Source organism: Ochotona curzoniae, unplaced genomic scaffold, assembly GCF_017591425.1.
Source record: "Ochotona curzoniae isolate NIBS_2020 unplaced genomic scaffold, NIBS_Ocur_1.0 contig_2321, whole genome shotgun sequence".
NCBI classification, from domain to species: domain Eukaryota; kingdom Metazoa; phylum Chordata; class Mammalia; order Lagomorpha; family Ochotonidae; genus Ochotona; species Ochotona curzoniae.
Window position 1 is genome coordinate 1,757,141 of NW_024465421.1, and position 22,310 is coordinate 1,779,450.

General features: G+C 45.4%; 1 protein-coding gene across 3 annotated transcripts in view; it reads left to right on the forward strand.

The window, feature by feature from the left end:
- The window catches only part of CALN1 (calneuron 1), a 483,009-nt gene that overhangs the window by 247,913 nt on the left and 212,786 nt on the right, over positions 1-22,310 (forward strand). For all 3 annotated transcript variants that reach the window (XM_040973780.1, XM_040973778.1, XM_040973779.1), the window contains exon 3: positions 4,609-4,752. In XM_040973780.1, coding sequence (XP_040829714.1) covers positions 4,609-4,752 — 144 coding nt within the window. The remainder of the gene's footprint in view (positions 1-4,608; positions 4,753-22,310) is intronic.

The following is a 22,310-nucleotide window of genomic DNA, read 5'->3' on the forward strand; positions in this document are numbered from 1 at the left end:
TTTGCTTGCACATACCCAATCTTCCACGAGGAGACTCAAGCAGATATTTTATGCAAGCAGAGAAGGGTAGCCTTGGCTCTGCCTACCTTGAAGACAGAGCAGCAGAACCCTGAGCTGATACTTTGTATTCTGCAGGTAGAACAATCTGGCAAGGCCTTGAAAGGACCAGAGCCATCTTCTGCAGGCAGTTGAGGAGCATCCTGTCTGTCTTTGGTTTGTCAAATCTGAAGGTACAGGGTTGAGGCCACCCTGGTAGCTACCCATGGGACTGAGTAGGCTTGAGGAGGCATGATAGCCAGGGCCATCGTTTTTGGGTCTAATTTGCAAAGACTCCCATCTAGTTCTGTCTGGGGTATCCAGTCAAGGAGACATGCTGACACTGGTAAGATCTAGGGCGTGTTGAGAGGCCACTGGAAGGGGCTAAGTCCTATCAATAGGAGGGTACCACTCGTATTTTAATAGCCCAGAGGACACAATGCTGAGTCAGAGGGATGGGATATGGAGATATGGAGCTATAGGAAAGCATGGTCCAGGGAACAAGAGGCAGAGCTCAGCTTGCAGGTGGCCATGCGTGACCCCAGTTTACACCTTGTCATCACCTGACATTTCCTGCTGTCTAATGGCATATCCCAACTCCAATACAGGTATTTACTCCAATCCATTTTGCAGTGTGGGAAACCGAGGCCAAGGAGGAGGATACAGAGCAGGTGGCAGGGCAGAGTTGGGCTGATTGCCCTGTGGGCTGATTCCCACATCAAAAGACCCGGTCTCTGCACCCTACCATCCAGGCCATTTGGGGACCTTGGCTCAGGCTTCACAAGGCCACGTTCTCTTCTCCAGGGTCCTTGAGCATGTTGTGCCACGACCTCTGGCCAAGCAGAAGCTCCTAGCTCTTTCCAGCTGCCCAGCACTTAAACGAGTAACTGCTTTAGACAATCACAGGCATGTTTCATTGATGGGAAAAGCCTAAAACTGCAGAGAGACTCCTCCGGCTGGACTGAAATATGTTTCTGCTCTACCGTGGATGGAAAGGAAGTGGATTAATAGGGTGTGCAACAGAACAAGGCTTCCTGTTCTTCTGTTAAGCACTTTACAATGCCCACAGACCACAGAGAGAAGGCTGGAGGGGTCTTGGGCAGCCTCGCAGCCAACCCAGCTCATTTTACACTTGAGCAAACTGAGGTCTCTAAGTTTGGCTGCAGCCCTAATTAGCTATTACGCCTGATTGGAAGCCCGGGGTCCCAGTTCCCTGGCTGGATTTCTCTCTGCTGGAGCTCACACATGCTCACAGAAAACACTGGGAGTGTGAAATTAGTATAGATAATGAATTTACTATTACATATAGGTGTGATCTTTTATCCATACCACAACTCCTACAGAGTGTGGCCTAGGAGTCAGAGAAGAAGCCTGGATTTCTACACTAATCATGGTATTTCTGGATAAGGTGGGACAGGTAGGAAGGAAGGAATCCATTGGCCAACAGTCAGCAGAAAAGGAAAGAACTTGGGCGTAGTTAAGTAAAGACCTCCTCCTGGAACGCATAGCTCCTAACTTGGCCTTATAACAACCACATAATGTTGACAGGAAGAGAGGAAAACGTGGTATTTCAATTAGAAGTACTGGGTGGAATAGGGCAGCAGTCAGAGAAACAGCCCTCAAAGACATCAGGTCCTAATCTCTGTGACCTGTAAATGTTGCCATGCAAATGTGTCTTATAAGATGTGACTCCATTGAGGATTGTGAAATGGGGAAGAGGGTTATCTTGCATGATTCTAATTGTTCCCAGATGCTAACGCCGGTGTCCTCATAAGAGGGAGGCAGAGGAAAATAACACAAGTCTGGAAGGCAGAAACTGGAGTGATATGGCTCCAAGCCAGATGATACTAGCAGCCATCTGCAGCAGGGGGAGCTGGAGTACGGGTTCCTCTGGAGCCCCCAGGGGGAACACAGGTCTGTTGGCATCTTGTTCACGGTCTAGTGGTGTTGGTGTCACATGTCTGGCCTCCGTTGATGTCACATGTCTGGCCTCCAGACTGGAAGCCTGTCGTGTATGCCACCATGTTTTCCATGACTCATGACAGCACACAGAGGAAAATTAATCCAAAGAGGAAACAGCATACTTCTAGGCAAGGTGTATATTTCCAGATCATTCCTGGGAGTGTAACCAGATATTTGGACATAGGTGATAAAGAATTAAGTCAGAACCACGTGTCCTGTATTAGTATGGAGCACAGTAGGAAGTTATCGTCCTGATGGAATTGTACTTCTAAGGAGATAGCACTGTGCCACAATTGGTTAAGCTTCTCCTTGCAATGTTGGCATCTTATATCACGGGCTGCTTCAAATCCTGGCTGCTCTGCTTCCAATCCAGATGCTTGTAAGTATGTCTGTGAAACCATGAAATGATGGCCCAAGTGTTTGGGCCACTGCCACACACATGAGTGATCCAGATGGAGTTCCTGGCTCCTGGGTTTGGCTTAGCCCAGAGCTGGCCATTGTAGCAGTCTGGACAGTGTGAATCAGTGGATGGAAGAGCTCGGTCTCTCCCCATCTCAGTCACTCTGTCATTTAAATAAATGAAAACAAAATATTTCATTTTAAGTATATCTTTCATTTTAAGTGCAGAGTTAAGGACTAAAACATTACTGCCCAGTGGATGATTAACTTTTCTGTGGCACCTGCTGGGAGTATCATGCCCCTTTCTGTGATCGGTCACCAGTGCTGAATGAATATCGAGTGACAACTGGCAGCTGCCACACCCGAGCATGCCCTGAAATCTCCAAGCGGCTGTAGATCTGGTATGCTCAGGGATGATGGAAAAAAAACCTGCCATTTTTTCACTGGGATCTCAGGTTCCCTGCTGTGCCTCATAGAGCTGTGATGTGTGGGAAATGAGCATCCAACCCAGGAGGAACAGCAGGGGTTCTGCAGGGAAGTATTCAGGGCAGGTCTGGCTTGGAGCTAGGGGAGGAAAGCTCACTTCTTGGGTGAGACAGACCTTCTGGAGAAAGTAATTCAAGATGTGTTTTGAGCTATCATGACACTTTTATTGATCCTAGGTTGTTGATGGCCGTAAAATGAAGGTAAATTAGCGCAGTGACATGAACACAGCGGGATGCTTAACTCTCGTCCCCAGAGAAGTGGAGGGGAGCTCTCCCTGCACAGCTCCTGGCGCAGTAAGGCCCCCAGAAAACCTGTGCAGGAAGATTTTCAGGCCCTTCTTCCTGAGGGCTTCAGCGAGGAGGGGGGCAGTTTGCTGCTCCCAGCTGCTGAACCTACAGCTACATCTTTCCTGCAAGAGTCCTTGATCCCCAGGCGTGTCTGTGTGACTGCCATGGTAGCAGGGGATGCCCAGGGCCAGACACCTTTCTGTCATCTTATTTCTACTTTTTTTCCCCCATCCTTCCATTCCTTCCTTCGGTCCCTTGTCTTACTCCTTTCTTGGCATTTTACCTAACAAAAGTTTTTTTTTTTTTCCCTAACTTTTATTTGTTTGAAAGAGGAGAGATAGTTTCAGTCCTCCAATATCCACGATAACCAGGGCTGACCAGGCCCAAATCGGGAAGAACTGAATTTAATCTGTGTCTCCAATATGGTTGGCAGAGACTCAAGTACTTGTGCCTCCATCTGTTGCTACTCAAGGGCCCTGAGGACTCTGCTCCCTGGTGGCAGATGGCCCAGGACCACTTCCACATGGCAGAGTGACCATGCGAGGGAAAGGGCCAGGGTGTATAGCACTGAGCTTCTATATCTCTTAGGTGCAGGGGATGGGAGCATGCAGTTTCTTGCTCTGCACATGTATGTGAAATATAACATGTAGTACTCAGTATGGCAGCTGTTGACCTTTTACACACTGATGCAAGGTCAGGGTAATTCAGGGAGTGAAGGCTTGACTTGGGCAGGGTGGTTTAGCCACTTCCACTCTGCCTAAACATTGCAGGCCTTTGCTTTATGGTATTGAGGGCAATGTTTGGAGCTGAGAAGAAGGTATTTTAGGGGGACTAGGGTGAAGCATTAGTGGGCAGTAGCTGATATTGGCCTAGGAAGATTAAAAGATTAATTAGTGAATAGGGTGTGAAAGCAAAAGAAATGAGGAAACAAAAATAATACGCATGATCGTGGTACAGAAGAACATTCCCAAATTGTTGAGTGTGCATGTGCTAACCAAGAGCTATGGGATGGAATTGGTATGGCCTGCATCTAGTCCTGGGCTTCGGCCTTCCCTCCCTCTGCTTATGGCAACTCGGCCATTGTCATGGATGACAGTGCCAGCTAGCAGAAACTGTTTCTGAGGTTTTTGTGCATGACCACTTAGAAGTCCTTTGTTTCAAGCCTGGAGGAGATATACCTAACAAACAGATTAAATGCACATGGTCCCGAAGGACAGCATCGTTAGAGGATACAGAAAAGCTCTAATGTTCCCATGTGGGGTGCAGGCATTCCAAGAGGCATGTTAGTGATGCGCTGATCTGCTCTCTGCTTCGAGGGTTTTAACTTACTGTTTGGGGAGTGGTTAGGTGTCCTAAGTAGATAGTCACTCAGATAGGTGGTGTCGGTGCTATAAAATCATCCATGTAACCAATGGATATTCTTTGTCTTCTCTTGTAGAAATCCGAGAAGCTTTCCGGGTACTGGACCGAGATGGAAATGGCTTCATTTCCAAGCAGGAGCTGGGCATGGCCATGCGCTCTCTGGGATACATGCCGAGCGAGGTGGAACTGGCCATCATTATGCAACGTTTGGACATGGACGGTAAGGTCTGCGTGAGCCCCAGGTCCTCCTGGGGTGAAGGGGAGGGCATCAGGGATGTTTAAGGGACCTGGCACTTGGAGCCAAGAGTCTTGGGGTCATAACCCAATTTACATCGGAGAAGCAGAACCTTGGATTAGATCAGGTGTTTGCAAGCACATTGTATGGAGCTGCAGGGGTCATGGAAGTGGGCTTGGAACCACAACAGGAAGGAGGTCTGGCTGGTAGGTCAATTAGAGGACCTTTCTGTTTTCATGTTTTTACCCTAAAAATATAGTGTGTGTGTGTGTGTGAGAGAGAGAGAGAGAGAGGAGAGAGAGAGATTGAAAGGGAGACAAGGTGGCAAAACATACCCATCCATACCCCAAATACTTTCAATAACCAAGTACCAGGAACTCAATCCAGGAGTCTTATGTGGTTTGGGATGTATAGACCCAAGCACTTGAGCCGTCACTTACTAACTCGTAGGGTGCACAATAGCAGGAAACTGAATTCAGGAATGAAATCGGGACTGAAAGCCGGGCGCTCCGATATGGGATTGGGGCATCTTAACAGCTGTGCAGAACACCTGCCCCAGTTTTCCTCTTTGTGACAGCTTTATTGAGATTCACCGCCCATTCCATTTAAAGTGCACAATTCAGCATGCAGTCCATTTGAGATCATCATCACTCCTAAAGTAAACCTCACTCGTCTTAGCTATCATCTTCTGGGACCTGCACGTCTGCAAGCCCCAGAAAGCCACATATCTCCTTTCTGTCCCCGTGGAGTTGCCTCCTCTGGATGTTACACGTTCATGGTTCACACTTAGGGAAAGAAAATGCAAAGTTCATTTGGTGGCCAAATCTTTGGAAATTCATGCACAGTTTTCCCTAATATGCATTTTTTTCGGTGTCTATTTTGACTTTTTCAAAAGGTTTATGTATTGGAAAGGCAGAGTGATACACACACACGGACAGAGAGGAGACAGAGAGAGAAATGTGTCCCAAACAAGCCATTTCTCCACAAAGCAGCCTGTCACAAGCATTAGGAGTCGAAGGGCTGGGCTGATGTCACTATAGAGCCAAAGTCAGCCGGCAGAGGAAAGCAGCAGAGAATCTCCCTGGAGGAAGAGACCAAGGTCATGGGAGGTGTTTCCATGCCCTGCAGGCTGGTCTCAAGGGCATAGTTCTCTCTTCCTGTCTTGGTGGAAATGTTGGGATGCTGACATAGGCTGACCACGTGGTGGTGAGTGAGCGCAGCACCAACCGCAGGTGCAGCTCTCACAATTCTCCCATCAGGCTAGGGCTCTTTCATCTGGGGTGTGTGACTGTGTGTGGAGTCCGGTTTGTCCTCACAGCTTGAATGCATTGTGACTCATCAGGTCTTTGCAGGCCCGAGCTGACCTTGCTTTGTGTGTGTGAGAGGCGGTTCCGAAAAGCTGGAGCAAAGCACTTGCTTTATGGCAAAAAAATCTCTCTTCTGTGGACTTCTGTCATCATTTGCAGGAAAAAAAAGAAGCTTCTTCGATAAAATCATAGAAACAGAATTAAAAAGGCTCTCTGCTTCTCATTCTCATCATAGAGTCTCATAATAAAGTCAGCACAAATGGACCAAAAACAAGTCGGATACATCCACAGCTTTGCTTGCTTATTTTTACTTGTTTGAAAGGGAAGGGAGGAGGAGAGAGTGTGTTCTCAGACGCTGGTCCACTCCCAGAGTGCCTGCAGTAGCCCCTAGTGAGGGCAGAAGTGCCACCGGTTGAGCTGGCCTTGCTGCCTTCCAGAGCCTACGTCAGTAGGAAGTTGGAACCAAGAACTGAGTCCGGGTCTCAGATATGAGACACTATGCCCAGTGCCAGTACCCAGCTAACACATAGATAAGCAGGGCTATTGTGGGACAGTTGCTTGACTGAGACTTATGGGTCTCCATGAGAAGTCCATCATCATTCTTTATGCTGTATCAATAGCCTCTTCCCCTCCACCCCTCCAATCCTTGGCTAATACTTGCAAAGATCCCATTTAGATGTCTGAAACCACAGATTGAACTGTACACGCACACACACGTATTGTTTCCCTTAACATCCAAAGCTCTGATAAAGTCGAATTTACAAGTTAGGCAAAATGAGAGATTACCAACGTTAACAATAAAATATAGGTAACTTGCACCCAAGCACTTCAGCAGCACGACAGGCTAGAGGAGTAGCATATACACTGTGGATACGCTACACAAGAGTGTTGTTGCTGTATTGGAATAAGGTGGAACTGGGCAGCAGATCTTATCTCACTGCCTAGAATGGTAAGCAGCTTAAACCTCACACACTGCCTATTTCTAGAATTCAACATGTCACATTTTTGAACCAATGGCAGTAAAACCATGGAGCGTGAAATCATGAACAACAGGGGACTACTGTGTATACTCGGGGAGTTAGTACATTGTGGCAAATATCCCAATATTCCATGAGGACTTGGAATCCTATGGGACCTGCATGAGGCTGCTGTGCACGGCACTCATCAGAGCCCAGCCTCCATCTGGAGTGTGCCTTAAGGAATGTTAGGTTACACCAGTATATTTTCAAATAATCACATTTCAGCAAGGCTGAAAGCAGAACTTAACAGACAAAACTTGTAGAGTTTCTCTTAGTTGCTTTTACAAGACCCCAGGTCCTTAGCGGTATTTTAAGATGACCCATTGGGTAAAAACATATTTATTTACTTGATAGGCACAGTGACAGAGAGAGGAGAGAAGATGCAGAGAGAGAGAGAGAGAGAGAGAGAGAGAGAGAGGAGATGCAATGGTCAGGGCTGGTCCACGCCAAAGCCAGGAGCTAGTTCCTCCATTCAGGTATCCTGCATGCATGTTGACTTCTGTTACTTCCCCATGCAAGTTAGCAGGGAGCTGGATCAGAAATAAAGCAGCCAAAAGACTCAAACGAAAACTCTGTTATGTTGTAAGCAGCAGCCTACATTTATTCATTCTGGAGGGACAGCGTTCCCAAAGTTTTGTTACTTGCAAGAGGTTCAGTGCTAAATGACTGAAAATGAAACAGCAGTAGGTAGAGGGAGTGGCTTGGCCAGTTTATGAAGTGCCTCAGCGTGAGTGCAACCACAGCCAAGCTGCCCAGTTCAGATGCACGTCTTTAAGCCCTGTCTAGACGATGCCGCCAAGGGAAGTTTCCAGGGTAGCAGGTTCTGGGTCAGGGTGCCTTGGCTGTTTTTCAGTGTCCTCTGAAAGGTACTTTGAGAGCTCTTTAGCTTTTTTTTTTTTTTCAAAACCCAGGTTCTAATTACATCCTTCCTTCTTCTCTTCTGTAACTGGGAATCCTCCCTAGAGGATTGGCCTCTACCTAATTAAGTTTCTTTTTGGTGTGGAACACATCGAATGGCAGGGATTTTTATGGCTTTCCTCGCCACCCTGCGGACTTTACAGTGTTCTCAGCAGAGCCGAGGATCCGTAGCTTTTAAGATGACCCTGCCTCCTGGCCCACAGGCCCACTGGTTACCGCCGGCCATCGCAGCTGGCTGTGATTAGAAGCAGGCCTGGCCCCACACACTGACCTTCTGATTCTGATGTCCCTGCTGGTTTGCCCGACAGTGAGGTCATCCTTTGGGCACCAGGCCCAGCTGGAATGAGCCTGAATTTGTCTGTGTAATCCCAGTCGACACATGAGGTTTTCATTAGGTGGCTGCTTGGGCGTGGGGTGCCTGGCTGGCTACACTTGTAACAGTAGCCTCCCTTGGATTAGGAGGCTTGCCGGAATTTCCTGGATACAGACTCAGCCAGACAGTTCCCAGGGGACAGAGTGGAAGTCAGGCAGCAAAATCTGGGATTGCTCTCCTGGTCTGTAGCCAGTGTGCTGGCAGTGGTGTGACTGTGTGCATGTGTGAGCACATGTGTGTAGACTCATGTGCACATATGTGCCCCATGTGGGCTGAACCACTCAGAGTTAAACAGACAGCCTAGACTTGTAAAATTTGGCAGCCGGAGCTGCCTCTTTGATTCCTTGCTGCAAAGCTCTTACTGGGAACTTGGACTCAGTTGAGTTTGTACTCATGTTCCCTCTTCTGTTCCTGCTTCGCCTCCTCCTAGTGAAGGGGATTTCTATGTTAGCACTGGTTGGGGACCAGTGTCTACCTCCCCTGAATGTTTTGTGCTGAGATCTCCCCATCCACCTGGATTCTGGAAGCCTGCAGCCCTTGGCTGGTTCCTTGGCATCTATGGAAGGAACATCAAGAACCTGCCTCTCTTCTGTGCCCCATGACGTGAAAAGAATCCTTACAGATGGTCCTGCAAAATGTTGTCAATGAAGCTGAATTCCTTTGTGGAAGTGGCAGGAGAAGGACTTCCGTGGGCTCTGCCAAGCCCCCGTGGCTTCCCTCGGCTCTACAGTCCCCACCACAGCTGCTGGGGCCCCTCTGAGCTTCCTGCTTCATTCATTGGGTAAAGAAAGCTGGTCTTCAAAGGGTATTGTTTTTCTCTTTGTTTAGACTCCTTTATAGTTTCAGTGGTTTCAACGACCATGCTACTGTGACCATCTGCGGTGATTCCAGGCAGCTTTGCAGATTGCCTCCTGAACCTTCCAATCAGGAGGCGTCCATGGCAGCCCGTGGCCCCTGCATCTGCCCTGTTCTCATTGCCACACACAGCAATGTCCTTCAGCAAGCAATCTCTATCTCCTGTGCATGGAGAGCAAAGGGTGTGCTTGTCAGGAGCATCCATCTGTCTGTCTGTGTTTCTACTTATCTACCTATCTGGAAAGAGAGAGGGCATGAGAACCTCCCTATGCAGTGGTCCGCTCTTTGAATGCTTGAGCTGGCAAAGGCTGGACTGGGCCAAAGCTAGTAGCAGTGGACTCAACCAACCAGATTCTCTCCCATGGGTAGCTGGTACCTGGCCAGGTGCATAAGCCATCCCCATTTCCCCCCAGGGCCAGCATTCGCAGGAGCCAGAGCTGTTAGTTGAATCTGAGTACTTTTATGTAGGACGCAAGTATCTTATTGCTAGACTAAAATCCCACCTTGACTGTTCTCTTTCTGTCATTCTCCTTGATTTGCCCCTCAGTGACTGCAGAAGCTTCTTGCATCCTAAGAAATCGGTTGGAGTTTTGAAATTCTTTCCATCTTCTCAGCATATTTGTACTTGTTTAAGGACTCACTGTTTTCCAGATGGTGAATTTGATTCAGTTCAGTTTTAAAAGGAGTTCTTTGCTGCTCGTTATATGTGAACTTGCTTATTTTTAAGCCTGCCCAAATTCACTTTTGTGACAAACCACTTATACGAACATGATAATGGGGGGCTGGGGATGAACCCACAAAATGGCCAAAATCACATGATGGTAGTTAACTGTGTTACCCTGTTTTCTTTTTCTCCTGTGTTTTCACATAAGCTCTGTTAGGTTACCCATGGTGAGGGTGTTCAGCCTCTGCTGATAAGCCACATTAGTCTGGCTCTGTTATTTCACTTGGCAGTCTCCTAGAAGACAAGAAAAGGCTTAGGTTCAATGCTGGTAGTGCTCACTTGGCCTTCAAACGCATCAGCACACTGATCCGATTGTTCTAGAACTTGCATGAGATCTGTGCTGTTTTGATTGTTCATCTCACAGATTCCATGTGTTAGAAACGTAACTCTGAATTCTTACATTTATAGTATTTGGACATGGAGAAATGATTCAGGCATTCCGATCACGGCTTGATGGGTTGACCAGGGAGTGTCTTTGTGACATAAATGGGCTCGCCCTGCCACGCCATGAGATACCCTTGTCCTCTGGATGATGATGCCAGATGCCAAGGAAAGGCTGATTCCAGTTCTTGGACTTGCTGGGCTTCACAACCAGAAGCCAAATAAACCCCTATGAATTCCCCAACTGTGCTGCTTCCTTATTGTAGCCAAAAAATGGGTAAGGCTGATCCATTTCATGAGGCAGGATGCACAGCTGTCTCCATGTGAGAGGAAAAATGCTCACCCCGAGGCTAGCTGAGATGCAGCCCATCCAGGGTGAGGAAGCAGAGGAGTCCCCCTTAGCCCAAAGCAGAGGCCCCCAAAGCCGGGTACACATCTGCGGGGACAATGCGTGAACAAGGCAAACCAACAGCAGCAAAGCTTACTGATGGAATTAGAATCCCGTGGGACCCTGGTCATTAAAACAAAATGAGTCATTTTTTAAAGAAATTATATGAGATAGAGAAACAGACAAAAACACAGACGCAGAGACACAGATCTTCCACTTCTAGGTTCTCTCCTTGAATGCTCTCAACAGCTGGGTGTGGGTCAAGCTAAAGCCAGGAGTCCAGAGCTTTATCAGAGCCTCCTGAAGGAGAGTGTCAGGGGCCCAGTCGCTTGTGGTACCGCCTGCTTGCTGCCTTACAGGGAAATGAACTGGAAAGAGTTGAACCTGTACTCTGATATGGTGAGCAGGCGTCACAGGCTGGGGTTTAACGTGGTGCAGCGCAATGGAGGGAGAGAAAAAGAGGCAGAGTTTTATTAGTCAGGGGAGAGAGTCTGATGGACAACCTTCCGCCAGGAGACGGCCCAGGACCACTGCAGGGTACTCATTGTGGTGGGTTGCGACAAGGCCACAGTGGTTCCTGCAGGCATTCCAGATATTCCTGAGGCCACAAGGCCAGGAGGAGACACTGGGAACTCACTCTCATTCTGCCTCAAGCCAGCATCCTACTCTGCCAAATCGAATGAAATCTAAAAAAAAAATATGTTTTTTTTTCCCCCAAAATGTAGGGCACACTTTGAGAAGTGGGTAGCAATCCCATTCTTTCCTCCTTTGAGACGCTTTTGGTCTCCTACCAGGAACTCAAAGCATGGGAATTTGTAGCTTTCAAAGTGGAAAACAATTCAGACACACGTCTTGATGAAGAACAACTCAACGGAAATGCTTTTGCAAATTCTCACTTTTTTTTCTTTTTGAGCGATACTCTGTGCATGAATTATAAGTGTGATGTTCTCTGAGCCTGCAGCCCTAAGTTTTAATTGGGTGGTGAATAAAAATGAAAAAAAAAATACACAGTCCTGTACTGCTAGCCACATCCCCCCCCCCCAGGCAGCAGTCAGGTCAGATGACACCTGCAGGGAGGTTTCCAGGGGCTCCCTGCTGTTCTAAGGGTCAGAAAACAAAGAAGAGACAGGGAGCTGATTCAGACCATCTGGATTCATTATCAGTAGGAGAGAGGATAAATTCAAAGAAGTGACCAGCTACTACCATGCCAACAGAAGAAACGCTGGCAGGGAGACCCAGTTTTTAAAGCAGGCTGGGTCTTTTATAATTATAGAATCTTGGGATGTTCTGAGCGATGGGGATGGGGTTCAAAGAAAATGCGAAAGTGGCCAGGGGGTAGAACAGCCTTTGAGGGGCACTTTCAAAGTTGATCAATAGGTTTTTGCTCCTTGGGCACGTGGAGGGAAATACAGGAAGTTAGGCAGATCTTACTGCAATGCAGTGTAGAAAGTTCCAGAGGGGGAGTGAAACAGCTGCTGAGCCAAACACAAAAGATCTGTTGAAATGCATTGCAGACTACCTGGAGGAGACTGCCTTTGGGAAATCGAAGCCCCTGAGGGAACAGACTTTGCCCCATCACTGGATGCCCAGGCAGTTTCTTCCTACAATAGTGGTGGGTGCTAACGATTCAGATTATCATTTTGTAATTGAAGTGGCTTGTCTAAGTCTTGCTGCTACTCCAAGCTGTGTGCATGTCGCACATCCTGCCAATAACTAAGTGCACTGTTGTTTTAATGGATACCGGTCACTTAGGATGACAGCAGGTTGCTGAGACAGTAAATGAACTGCACACACACTTGCGTCTCAAAGTCACGACAACCTTGATATCTCAAATTGACATGGGAGTGTAGTGATTACCAATCACTGGCCCACATGTTTTCTGTAGACATCGATCTTCCCAAGTTCACCTTCGGCTGGGTGTGAGCTGCAGATAGAAACTCTGTTTCTCACTTGAATGAAAGAAAAACCCTACAGGCCCACGTGGGTCAGGTCGTGGTGTGTGCCCACGACGCGCACACTCCAGCATCCCTGTCTCCCGCAGCAAACTCCGCAGGCAGGCACGAATCTGCTGCCTCCATCTTATTGACCGTGCTGAGTCCAGCTTCCAGCTAGTGAGTAAGCAGAGACTTGAGGCTATTCAAACCAGCACATCCAATACAGATTTTCTGACATTTTTTTTTAATTAAAAAAAAATTGTTGGAAAGTCAGATATACAGAGAGGAGGAGAGATGATTCAGTCCCCAGATGGCCACAATGGCTGGAGCTAAGCTGATCCAAAGCCAAGAGCCAGGAGCCTCTTCCAGGTCTCCCACATGGGTGCAGGGTCCCAAGGCCTTAGACCATCCTCCACTGCTTTCCCAGGCCACAAGTAGGGAGCTGGATGGGAAGCAGGGCTGTTGAGACTAGAACCGGTGCCCATATGGAATCCTGGTGCATTCAGGGCAAGGACTTCAGCCTCTAGGCTACTGTCCTGGGCCCATGAGTATTGATTTCTAATGAGAGCAGCTTTATCCAGTATTTCTGTCTTTGTTCGTTCAACACCTGGAAATCTTTTGTTACACCTGTTGCTCAGGTTTATACTAAACACACACCAGCAACATTTTTCAACTCCGTGTTTGTTCTTATCAGATATGACGCTTATCCTCCTGAGATATACTGATCTGACTCTGGTCACAGTTTAGCGGCACTGAAACATGGTGGCAGTAAATCTAGAACAAATAGGGATCCCCTTTCAAGGCAGCTACCTAGGCCGTGTTTGTTACTGGTCTACAAGTTAGTGATCAGTGTTATCTGACCTGAGGAAGTTATCCACGAAGACAGCTGGGTCCAACTCACGTCCTTATGGCCCATGTCAACAGTCACTTCTTTCCAACAAGGGCCCTAAGTTACATACAAGGGACTGGATGAACCTGGGATAGCCTTTCCAATTCTGTAGCTCATGTAATGAATTTTGGGGTGCTCACCTTGCAGTTAGGGCCAGCACAGAAGCACTCTAGAATTCAGACCATGATTCAATGTGAGAATTGAAAAGGCCTGAACTCGTTTTTGCTTCCAGAAGCAGCAGTACCACCTGCCAATCACCGAAGCCATGCTTGCTAACATAGAGGTTAGATACAGGAGTGACTTAGGTCTTCTGACATCTTGCTCCCAGTGACATCATAGGACTCCACAAATGGGATCACTTCATTGTGGTGCCATTCATACCAGTATACCGTTTCCCATCGCCAAGAAAGTCAACACTTTCTTTGAGATTAGGAGTCCGCAAAGCGATTCCAGAATTCCACTAAGGAAGTTTGTTTCCTGCCTGGCACCACATATGAAGGCCCTTGAAAAAAATATCTCTGGGGAAGCAGTAGAATTTAACGAAGTTTGTTTTGATGCTGAAATATTTAAAATCCATGTACCATTTTTCTCTATTATACATTTTTCATGAAATTTTTGGAGATTCTTATGTTGCATGGGTATGCATGTTTTCTGGACCAAAATAAATTCATTTGAATTCCAGTTTTCATCAACTACTTGAAGGTCCCACAATACCCTATTATCTAGAAAACAGACTATACTGGTTTCCTAGAAACGAGGCTCCCATTGGACGACAAGAACCTGTTAAAGTTCTTCATGCATAAAGAACATACTTCTTAGGAAAGGTTTACTAAAAGAAACATATACAAGTGCCTTTCTTAGAATACCCTATCCAATCTCGGATAGTTATTTAAAACATAATGGAGTGAATAAAAAGTTGAGATTTAGGGCCTGCCATGGTAGCCTAGTGGCTGAAGGCCTCACCTTGCACGCCTGGATCCCCTATGGGTGCCAGTTCTAATACAGGCAGTCCCACTTCCCATCCAGCTCCCTGCTTCTGGCTTGGGAAAGCAGTGGAGGACGGCCCAAAGCCTTGGGACCCTGCACCTGTGTGGGAGACCCAGAAGAAGCTCCTGGCTCTTGGCTTCAGATCGGCTTAGCTCCAGCTGTTGCTGCTGCTTGGGTAGTGAATCATTGGATGAAATTTCTTTCTCTCTGTATATCTGACTTGCCAATGAAAATTACATATTAAAAAAGTTGAGATTTATTTTGCTCTAACTTAAAACTGAGAGGAAATTGTTAGATTTGGCAATCACCCGTGTGAGTCGAGTATCAGCCGAACATACCAATACAAAAGAGTTTTATCTAGGGAACCCGGCTCTCCAGCCTTTCTCACACACAACAGAGAGACAGACGTGGAGATGAGGGTCGCAAAGGAAAAAATGGTGAGAGAAACGGCACGTAGGGGCTTTTAAACCCCTCCTGACGCCGGAGCTGAAGCAGGGCTGCTTGGGTCCTTATTAAGTAAGGAATGTTGGCTTGACCCTGTCATTGATCCATCAGGGCTTTGCTGCACTGGTGACACGCCCTTCTGGATCCAGCCTGAGGCCCCAGTGTCTTGCGGGGTCTGATGCAAACTCCGCCCAACCGCAGCAACCATCAGAAACATCACACCCGTCTTAATTGGTCATCTTTTTTCTCCCTCTTACAGGTTGCCTACTTTGTAGATTCGCTTCAGTCAGCCTAGGCTATGTTACAGTAAAAACACCAGTCCCCCTAGAATTGACAGAATTACAGTTCTCATGCTGATTGCCCATTGTGAATTGGATGGGGCTTTCTTCTGTGTACATATTTTTGTTCAAGAATAGAAACTGTACTGTGTACTCTCTGATAGAGGCCAAACGCATCGCACACGAGTCTAGCTGACTTTTGTGCCTTTTGTTCATGCTTCCTTGGCTAAAGCCAGCTCCAAATCCATGTCTGATATCAAAAGGTGTTGGGCAGTAGAGAGCACCTACCTGCCTATGGTACGGTTAACCCACATAGTGTGAAGAGAATGAGCTGGAAATCTTTGGTGAACAACAAGAAAGATGAAGACTTAAAGACTTTTTTTTTTAATCACTAGCATGTCATATTCATTATAGAATTTTTGTCTCAGCAGATGGTCCTGGATGTACCAATAATGGGACAAAAACACTTTTTTTTTTTTGCTTGGAGTTTCCTGTATTACTTTAAGATTGATCAGTGAACAAAATTAAGTAACAGAATTTGAATGACAGCGTCAAGTGTATTCAAGCATGTGTGTGATATACACTTTTTATCCTTAAAAAGAGAATAAAAACTTTATTTTGGGGTCATTATGGGACATGAATGAAAGCTTGGATAACTAGTACACAAAGACAATCTGATTAAATTCTACAGAACAAGTCTGATGACCATGTCTTCAATTGCAATGCAATAAGCCCAAAATTAATAGCATGAATATGAGAAGGAGTCTTATGAATGTAGATATTCAAAAATTAACTACACTCCAAAATCTTTCAGTATAATTCATAGGTCCAAGTGCTGATTTATTTTTAAAAAGAAAAAATAAGTTGACAATGTTGGCGTATTTCAAAATGAAACAGTTATTAGACAAACTTGATAAGAAAAATGAGCATGGGAGATGTTTCAGAAAAGTTTATATCATGTCATGTTAATGCATTTGAATATCTAGATGAAATGGAGATATTTCTGGAAATACGTAAATGACTGGAATTGGTTCAAATTGAATTAAGTAGTCTAAGTCAGAAGTCTCATACTTGCAGCCCAGTGGCCAAATACAACTCAGAGCTGTGTTTTATTTGGCTCATATGTTATTTTATTCAGCAGAAAGAGCTCACATTAAAATTTATATTCCTGTCTCCTCTTAAAACATCGGAGTATTTGGCAAAATGAGATCCACATTCCTTCTCTGTATTAATTTGGTGAAGTGGAGCCTGTGTTTCCTCTAGGCTGGGTGGATACCCCACTCTTTGTCATCCCTTATGGTCTTACACTTGCCTGCCCCTGTTGGAGGGACTTTCTGGCTCCTGTTGGAGGGGCTGTTTGGGCTGTATGCACTTTTGGAGTGTGTGATACAGGCCTATAAGGGAACCTTTTCTGGCTACATATACATACATTATTCTTCATTATTTAATAAGTAAGACAAGTTTGAGAAGAGCTTTAATAGTATGTTTTAAAACTTGATTTCTTCATTTGCATATCTGATCTCTGTACAAAGTTTTATTATATTTTTTATCCCCTGTGCCACTTACAGGGAGATATTATGTAAGTTTTTGAGTGACTAAGATTTTTTTTTTTTTTTTTTTAAAGATTTATTTTTATTATTTTTTCATTGGAAAGGCAGATATACAGAGAGGAGAGACAGAGAGGAAGATCTTCCGTCCGATGATTCACTCCCCAAGTGAGCGCAACGGGCCGATACTATGCCGATCCGAAGCCAGGAGCCTCTTCCGGGTCTCCCACGCGGGTGCAGGTTCCCAAAGCCTTGGGCCGTCCTCTGCTGCTTTCCCAGGCCACAGGCAGGGAGCTGGAAGGGAAGCGGGGCTGCCGGGATTAGAACCGGCACCCATATGGGATCCCGGGCGGCAAGGCGAGGACCTTTAACCACTTGCGCCACCGCGCCGGGCCCGAGTGGCTAAGATTTGCAAATTTCTTCCTTATGATTAGTTTTTCTACTGTTATTGTGTTGTGGACATGAAGTATGATCCTGCTATTTGTAGGCATTTTTTTTTGTGTGTGTGACCGAGGATAAAATGAACTCAAACTGTGTTTAAATGTATTTGAGAGAGAGAACTCGGGTCTGCTGGCTCACCCCCAGAATGCCCACCATGGACAGGGCTACAGCCAGATGCCAGGAACATATAGTATGGGCCTCCTATGTGAGAACCCAATTACTTGAATCAAGATCACTGCTGACTCCTGAGGAGTGGCATTGACAGGCAGCTGGGGATGGGCGTCAGGACTCAAACCCCAGGAATTCCAGTGGGGGAGCTCGGCCTCTTAACTGCTAGGCTAGAAGCTCCTGCCCATGAGTAGATGTGTTTAGGTGAAGGTGTTGTTTCTGTGGGACAAAGGCTTTTCTATGTGTGTGTGTGTGATCTTTTACATTCCCTGGAGCCTCGCTACCTGTACTTTGAATAATTTTTTCTGACTTATGTCAGAATCACTGAATATGGACATCTCCTCCTGTTGTCACCTCACTGTCTTGGTTCATCTCCAGCAGTTTTTATTGGTGATTTGCAATGCTCTGCGTGCCCTGGCAGCGGGCTCTTACCTTTTGATCAGTGTAAATGTTCTTGCACTGCTTTCGGAGTTATGTTTTTGATTTCCCTGTTGACTCTCGGCACATAACCTTTTGCTTGTGTTTGCATAACATTTACTGTTACCTGCAAAAGTTCACCGGGGCTGCTCACTTAACTGCATTTGCTTGCAAGAACGTGGTATGCAACATCTTACTCCTTCCTGGATTTGGTCAGGGATGGAACTTCCGCACACAACTTGTGTGTGTCCTAGAGTTTTAATTTGTAATTATTTGAGGAGCCTTTTTAAGCTGTTAGCCTGTTTATAGCTGTTAGGGAATTCTCAAGAAGCTATGCGTCAATTTCGAACCTTTTTGCATCAGAATACACTTAGCTTTCGTTTCCATTTTTCCTAAGGACTTCTTGACGTGCTCCTTTATTTCAAAACATTGAATCAGATTCTTCCTTCTGTCCTTTTTGTTTGATGCCGTTCCTCCTGAGTAGTTAGTATTACATAGTTATTTGAAAATCAAAATGTGCTATATTTACTTGAAAGAGAGAGGAGAGAGAGAGAGAGAATCTTCCATCAATTGTTTTGCTCCATAAATGACTCTAATGGCCATTGCTGGAGCCAAGAACTTCATCTGGTCTCCCTCATGGGGGCAACATTTGGACCATCTTCTATTGCTGTCCCAGATATATTAGCAGGAAGCTAAATTAAAAGTGGAGCAGCCAGGCCCAGCACAGTAGCCTAGTGGCTTACGTCCTCACGTTGCACATACTGGGATCCCATATGGGTATCGGTTCATGTCCCAGCTGCCCCACTTGCCATCAAGCTCCCTGTTTGTGGCCTGGGAGAGCAGTGGAGGATGGCTCGAAGCCTTGGGACTCTGTACCCACGTGGGAGATCCGAAAGAAGCTTCGGATCAGCTCAGTTCCGGCCGTTGCAGCCACTTGGGGAGTGAATCAGCGGATGGAAGATCTTCCTCTCTCTCTCTCGCTCCTCCTCTCTGCATATCTGACTTCCCAATAAAAAGAAATCTTTAAGGAAAAAAGGGGAAAAGTGGTACAGCCAGGACAAGAATAGGTACCCATACGGGGTGCCAACATCATAGGCAACTGCTCAACCCCTTACTTCACAGTGAACAGAATGTTTTTGTTCCCCTTCTACTTCTCTTCCTCTTTTCTTTTTAAACTACAATATTGCTTTTGTCGATAATATCTTTCCTGTGTTTTGGAAATCGGATATCTCATGTTCACTTTCTCTAGAAATAGCAGTAAGATTTTTTTGTGTTGATCTCCAACAAGTAACACGAGTGACTAAGAACTCTTTCGTTGAAGATGAGAAATTTAAGCATTACCCCTCTCCCTTGTTTGTTATCTTTAGTATGTGATTGTGATGAATATGTGCCCTTACTGTTTTTTTAAGTGTCAAAGTTTCTAACAGCTTTAGAACCACATTTGAAACAGTCTATTTTTATACTTAACTGTCTTCATTTCTTCATTTATCTCCTAAGATGAATTGATTTTTATTGGAAAGGCAGATAAGATTTGCAGAGAGAAGGAGAGACAGAGAGAAAATCTTCTATTTGCTGGTTTAATCCCCAAATGGTCACAGTGGCCAAAGCTGAATCCATCCAAAGCCAGGAACCAGTAGCTTCTTCTGGGTCTCCCATGTGGGTGCAGTGTCCCAAGGGCATCCTCAATTGATTTCCTAGGCCATAAACAAGGAGCTGGATGGGAGGTGTAATAGCCGGGACATGAACCCATGCACCCTTATGGCATACCAGTACTTATAGGAAGAGGGTTGGTTATTGAGCCATTGCTCTGCCCTCTTCCTCTCCCTTCTCCCCCTTTAAAGATTTATTTATGATTATTGAAAAGGCAGATTTTCAGAGAAGAAAGACAGAGAGAAAGAACTTCCAATCGCTGATTTACTCCCCATGTACCCACAATCCCTGGAACTGAGCCAATCTGAGGCCAGGAGCCAGGAACCTCTTCCAGGTCTCCCACAAAGGTACATAATCCCAAGGACTTGGACCATTTTCTGCTGCCTTCCCAGGCCACAAGCAGGGAGCAGGTTGGGAAGTGGAGCAGTCAAGATACAAACCAGTGCCTATATGGGATGCTGGTGCTTGCTGGTGGAATATTAGCTTGTCGAACCATAGCACCAGCCCCAGCTGCTTTTTTTTCTCTAGATGACTGTGAGAGCCATGGCTGGACCAGGCTGAAGTCAGGAGTGACCAGACCCAATTCAGGTCTCTCACATGGCTGGCAGAGATTCAAACACTTGAGCTATCATCTGTATCACTTGTGCCTCGTGCGGTGCACATCAGCAGGAAACTGAATGTGAAGCAGAGGTGGGATCTTCACCGAAGTAATCCAGCATGGAATGCAGGCACCACGAGCGGTGGTTTAACCATGTGCTGCACTGCTTGCTTCCTTTTCTGCTTCTTATTTGTAATATACATTCATTTTGGCATAGCGTTTCTAAAATTTCATTGTTTTTACTTTCTCAGGAAGCAAGAAAAAGACTGCTAGTCTTCTTAGTACCGTGAATCTGAGAATGTTCTTTCAACTCTGACACCTAAATAGTACCTTGATTAGATATTCAATTATTAGGTTCCAGATCTTTTTCTTTTAAGATTTATGATTGCTATTTTCTTGGTAGTTTGTTTTAATGCTGTAAAAAAAAAAAGTACGATCCCTTACTTTTTATTTCATTTGAAGTATCTAATTTATTTAGCAGGTCTGAAGAGCTCATCAACCTGAATTGTAATCTTAGATTTTTTTTCTTCCTGTTTCTTCGTTTTTGCTTTTAGTTCTTTGAAATACTGTGTCCATTCCCATCTGCTGGTCCATTTCCCAGATGGCCAGAGGTGCACTGGATCAAAGCCAGCAGCTGGCAGCTCAATGCACTTCTGTCATGTAGATAGCAGGAACCCAGTTGCTGGAGCTGTTATTCCTGTCTCCCAGAACTTGTACCATGATGCAGTTATGGTCAGGACTAGGAGTTAAACCCATGCACTCTGGTACCAGCATATTAATTCTATGGCAGACACCTGCACCTCACAACCTTTCCCAAGTACCCTGTACCAGTGATAACTTCAGGCACATGTTCTTTTTGAGTTTAATGGAAATGGTCCCTAAAATCTTCTAAAAACATTTAGATGATGGGTCCCGAGCAGTAGCCTAGCAGCTAAAGTCTTCAACTTGCAGGCATCGGGACCCCCTATGGATGCTGGTTTCTAATCATGGTAGCCCCACTTTCCTCCCAGCTCCCTGTCTGTCTGTTGCCTGGGAAAGCAGTCAAGGACGGCCCAATGCCTTGGGACCCTGCACCACTTCAGGAGTGGAGCAGTGGATGGAGGATCTTCCTCTGTCTCTCTTTCTGTGTATCTGACTTTCCAATAAAAAAATAAATCAATCTTTAAAAATAGTAATTAGAGGACACTATGTTTACAAATCCATTCAAGTTAGAAGTTCCTTAGGGAATTCAATGATTGATTGCAGGACTCTCCTGTGTCTTCTATGTTTCATTGTTTTTTTATCATAAGCTTCTATGTGCTATTTTATATTTTGATGTTCTTTCATTCCGTAAGAAGAGACTCTTTGTGATTTGTAATTTCACCTTGTTTGTGTTTTTTCTGAACTTGATTTTCAGTTCATTTGCCTTGTCAGCATATGTCCACTCACAGAATTCTTATCACTGTCTTGACGAGCAGTGTGATTAATTCGGGTTTTAGACATAGAGCTTGCATCGCCTTTAGCTGTGTCAGCCCTTTGCTTTGCCATATATTCCCTTCAATTTCTTCAGTTCTCTTCTCATCTGAGCCTGGTTCACCCAATTTGCTCAATTTTTAAATTGAGACATAATTCAAACAATGTAACATGAACATTTATCAGCTGTCAGCTTGATAGATTTTGACAACTGCATGGCACTGTAACATTAATCACAAAATAGCATATAAAACATTTTATTAATCTAAGTCGTTCCTTCTGAAATAAAGTTTGCCCCAATTGCCAGCTTACATAGTTGTTTCTTACTGTCCTCTGCAGATCAGCAAACATTTTAAACTTCGATTAGATTCAATTTCTCTCGTTTTCCTTTCTAAAAACATGTTATTTTCTTCATTAGTACTATAAAAATTTATACATTCTGCATTTCCTCCTAGGAGATACTTAGTACCAGCTTCTTTATTTAGGCCCATGCTCCATGTGAAGTATCTTTTTGATATGCAGCTTAGAGAAATGGAGCTTTGTTTTGGCCCTGTAAAACCTTTCAGTTATTCTAAGCACAACTTATCACAAAGTATTCTCTGTTCTGATTGACTTGCTGGAAATATGAGTGGATATGAATTGACTGTAAATGCGACCTTCTCTTCCTGGCTTCTGTATTCTCTGTTTGTTCTGCATTGCGTACTGATATCCTACTTTCCGGATTACAGTATTTTCATGCTAAGTTATAAAGCTGTATTCATTTCTTTTTTTCC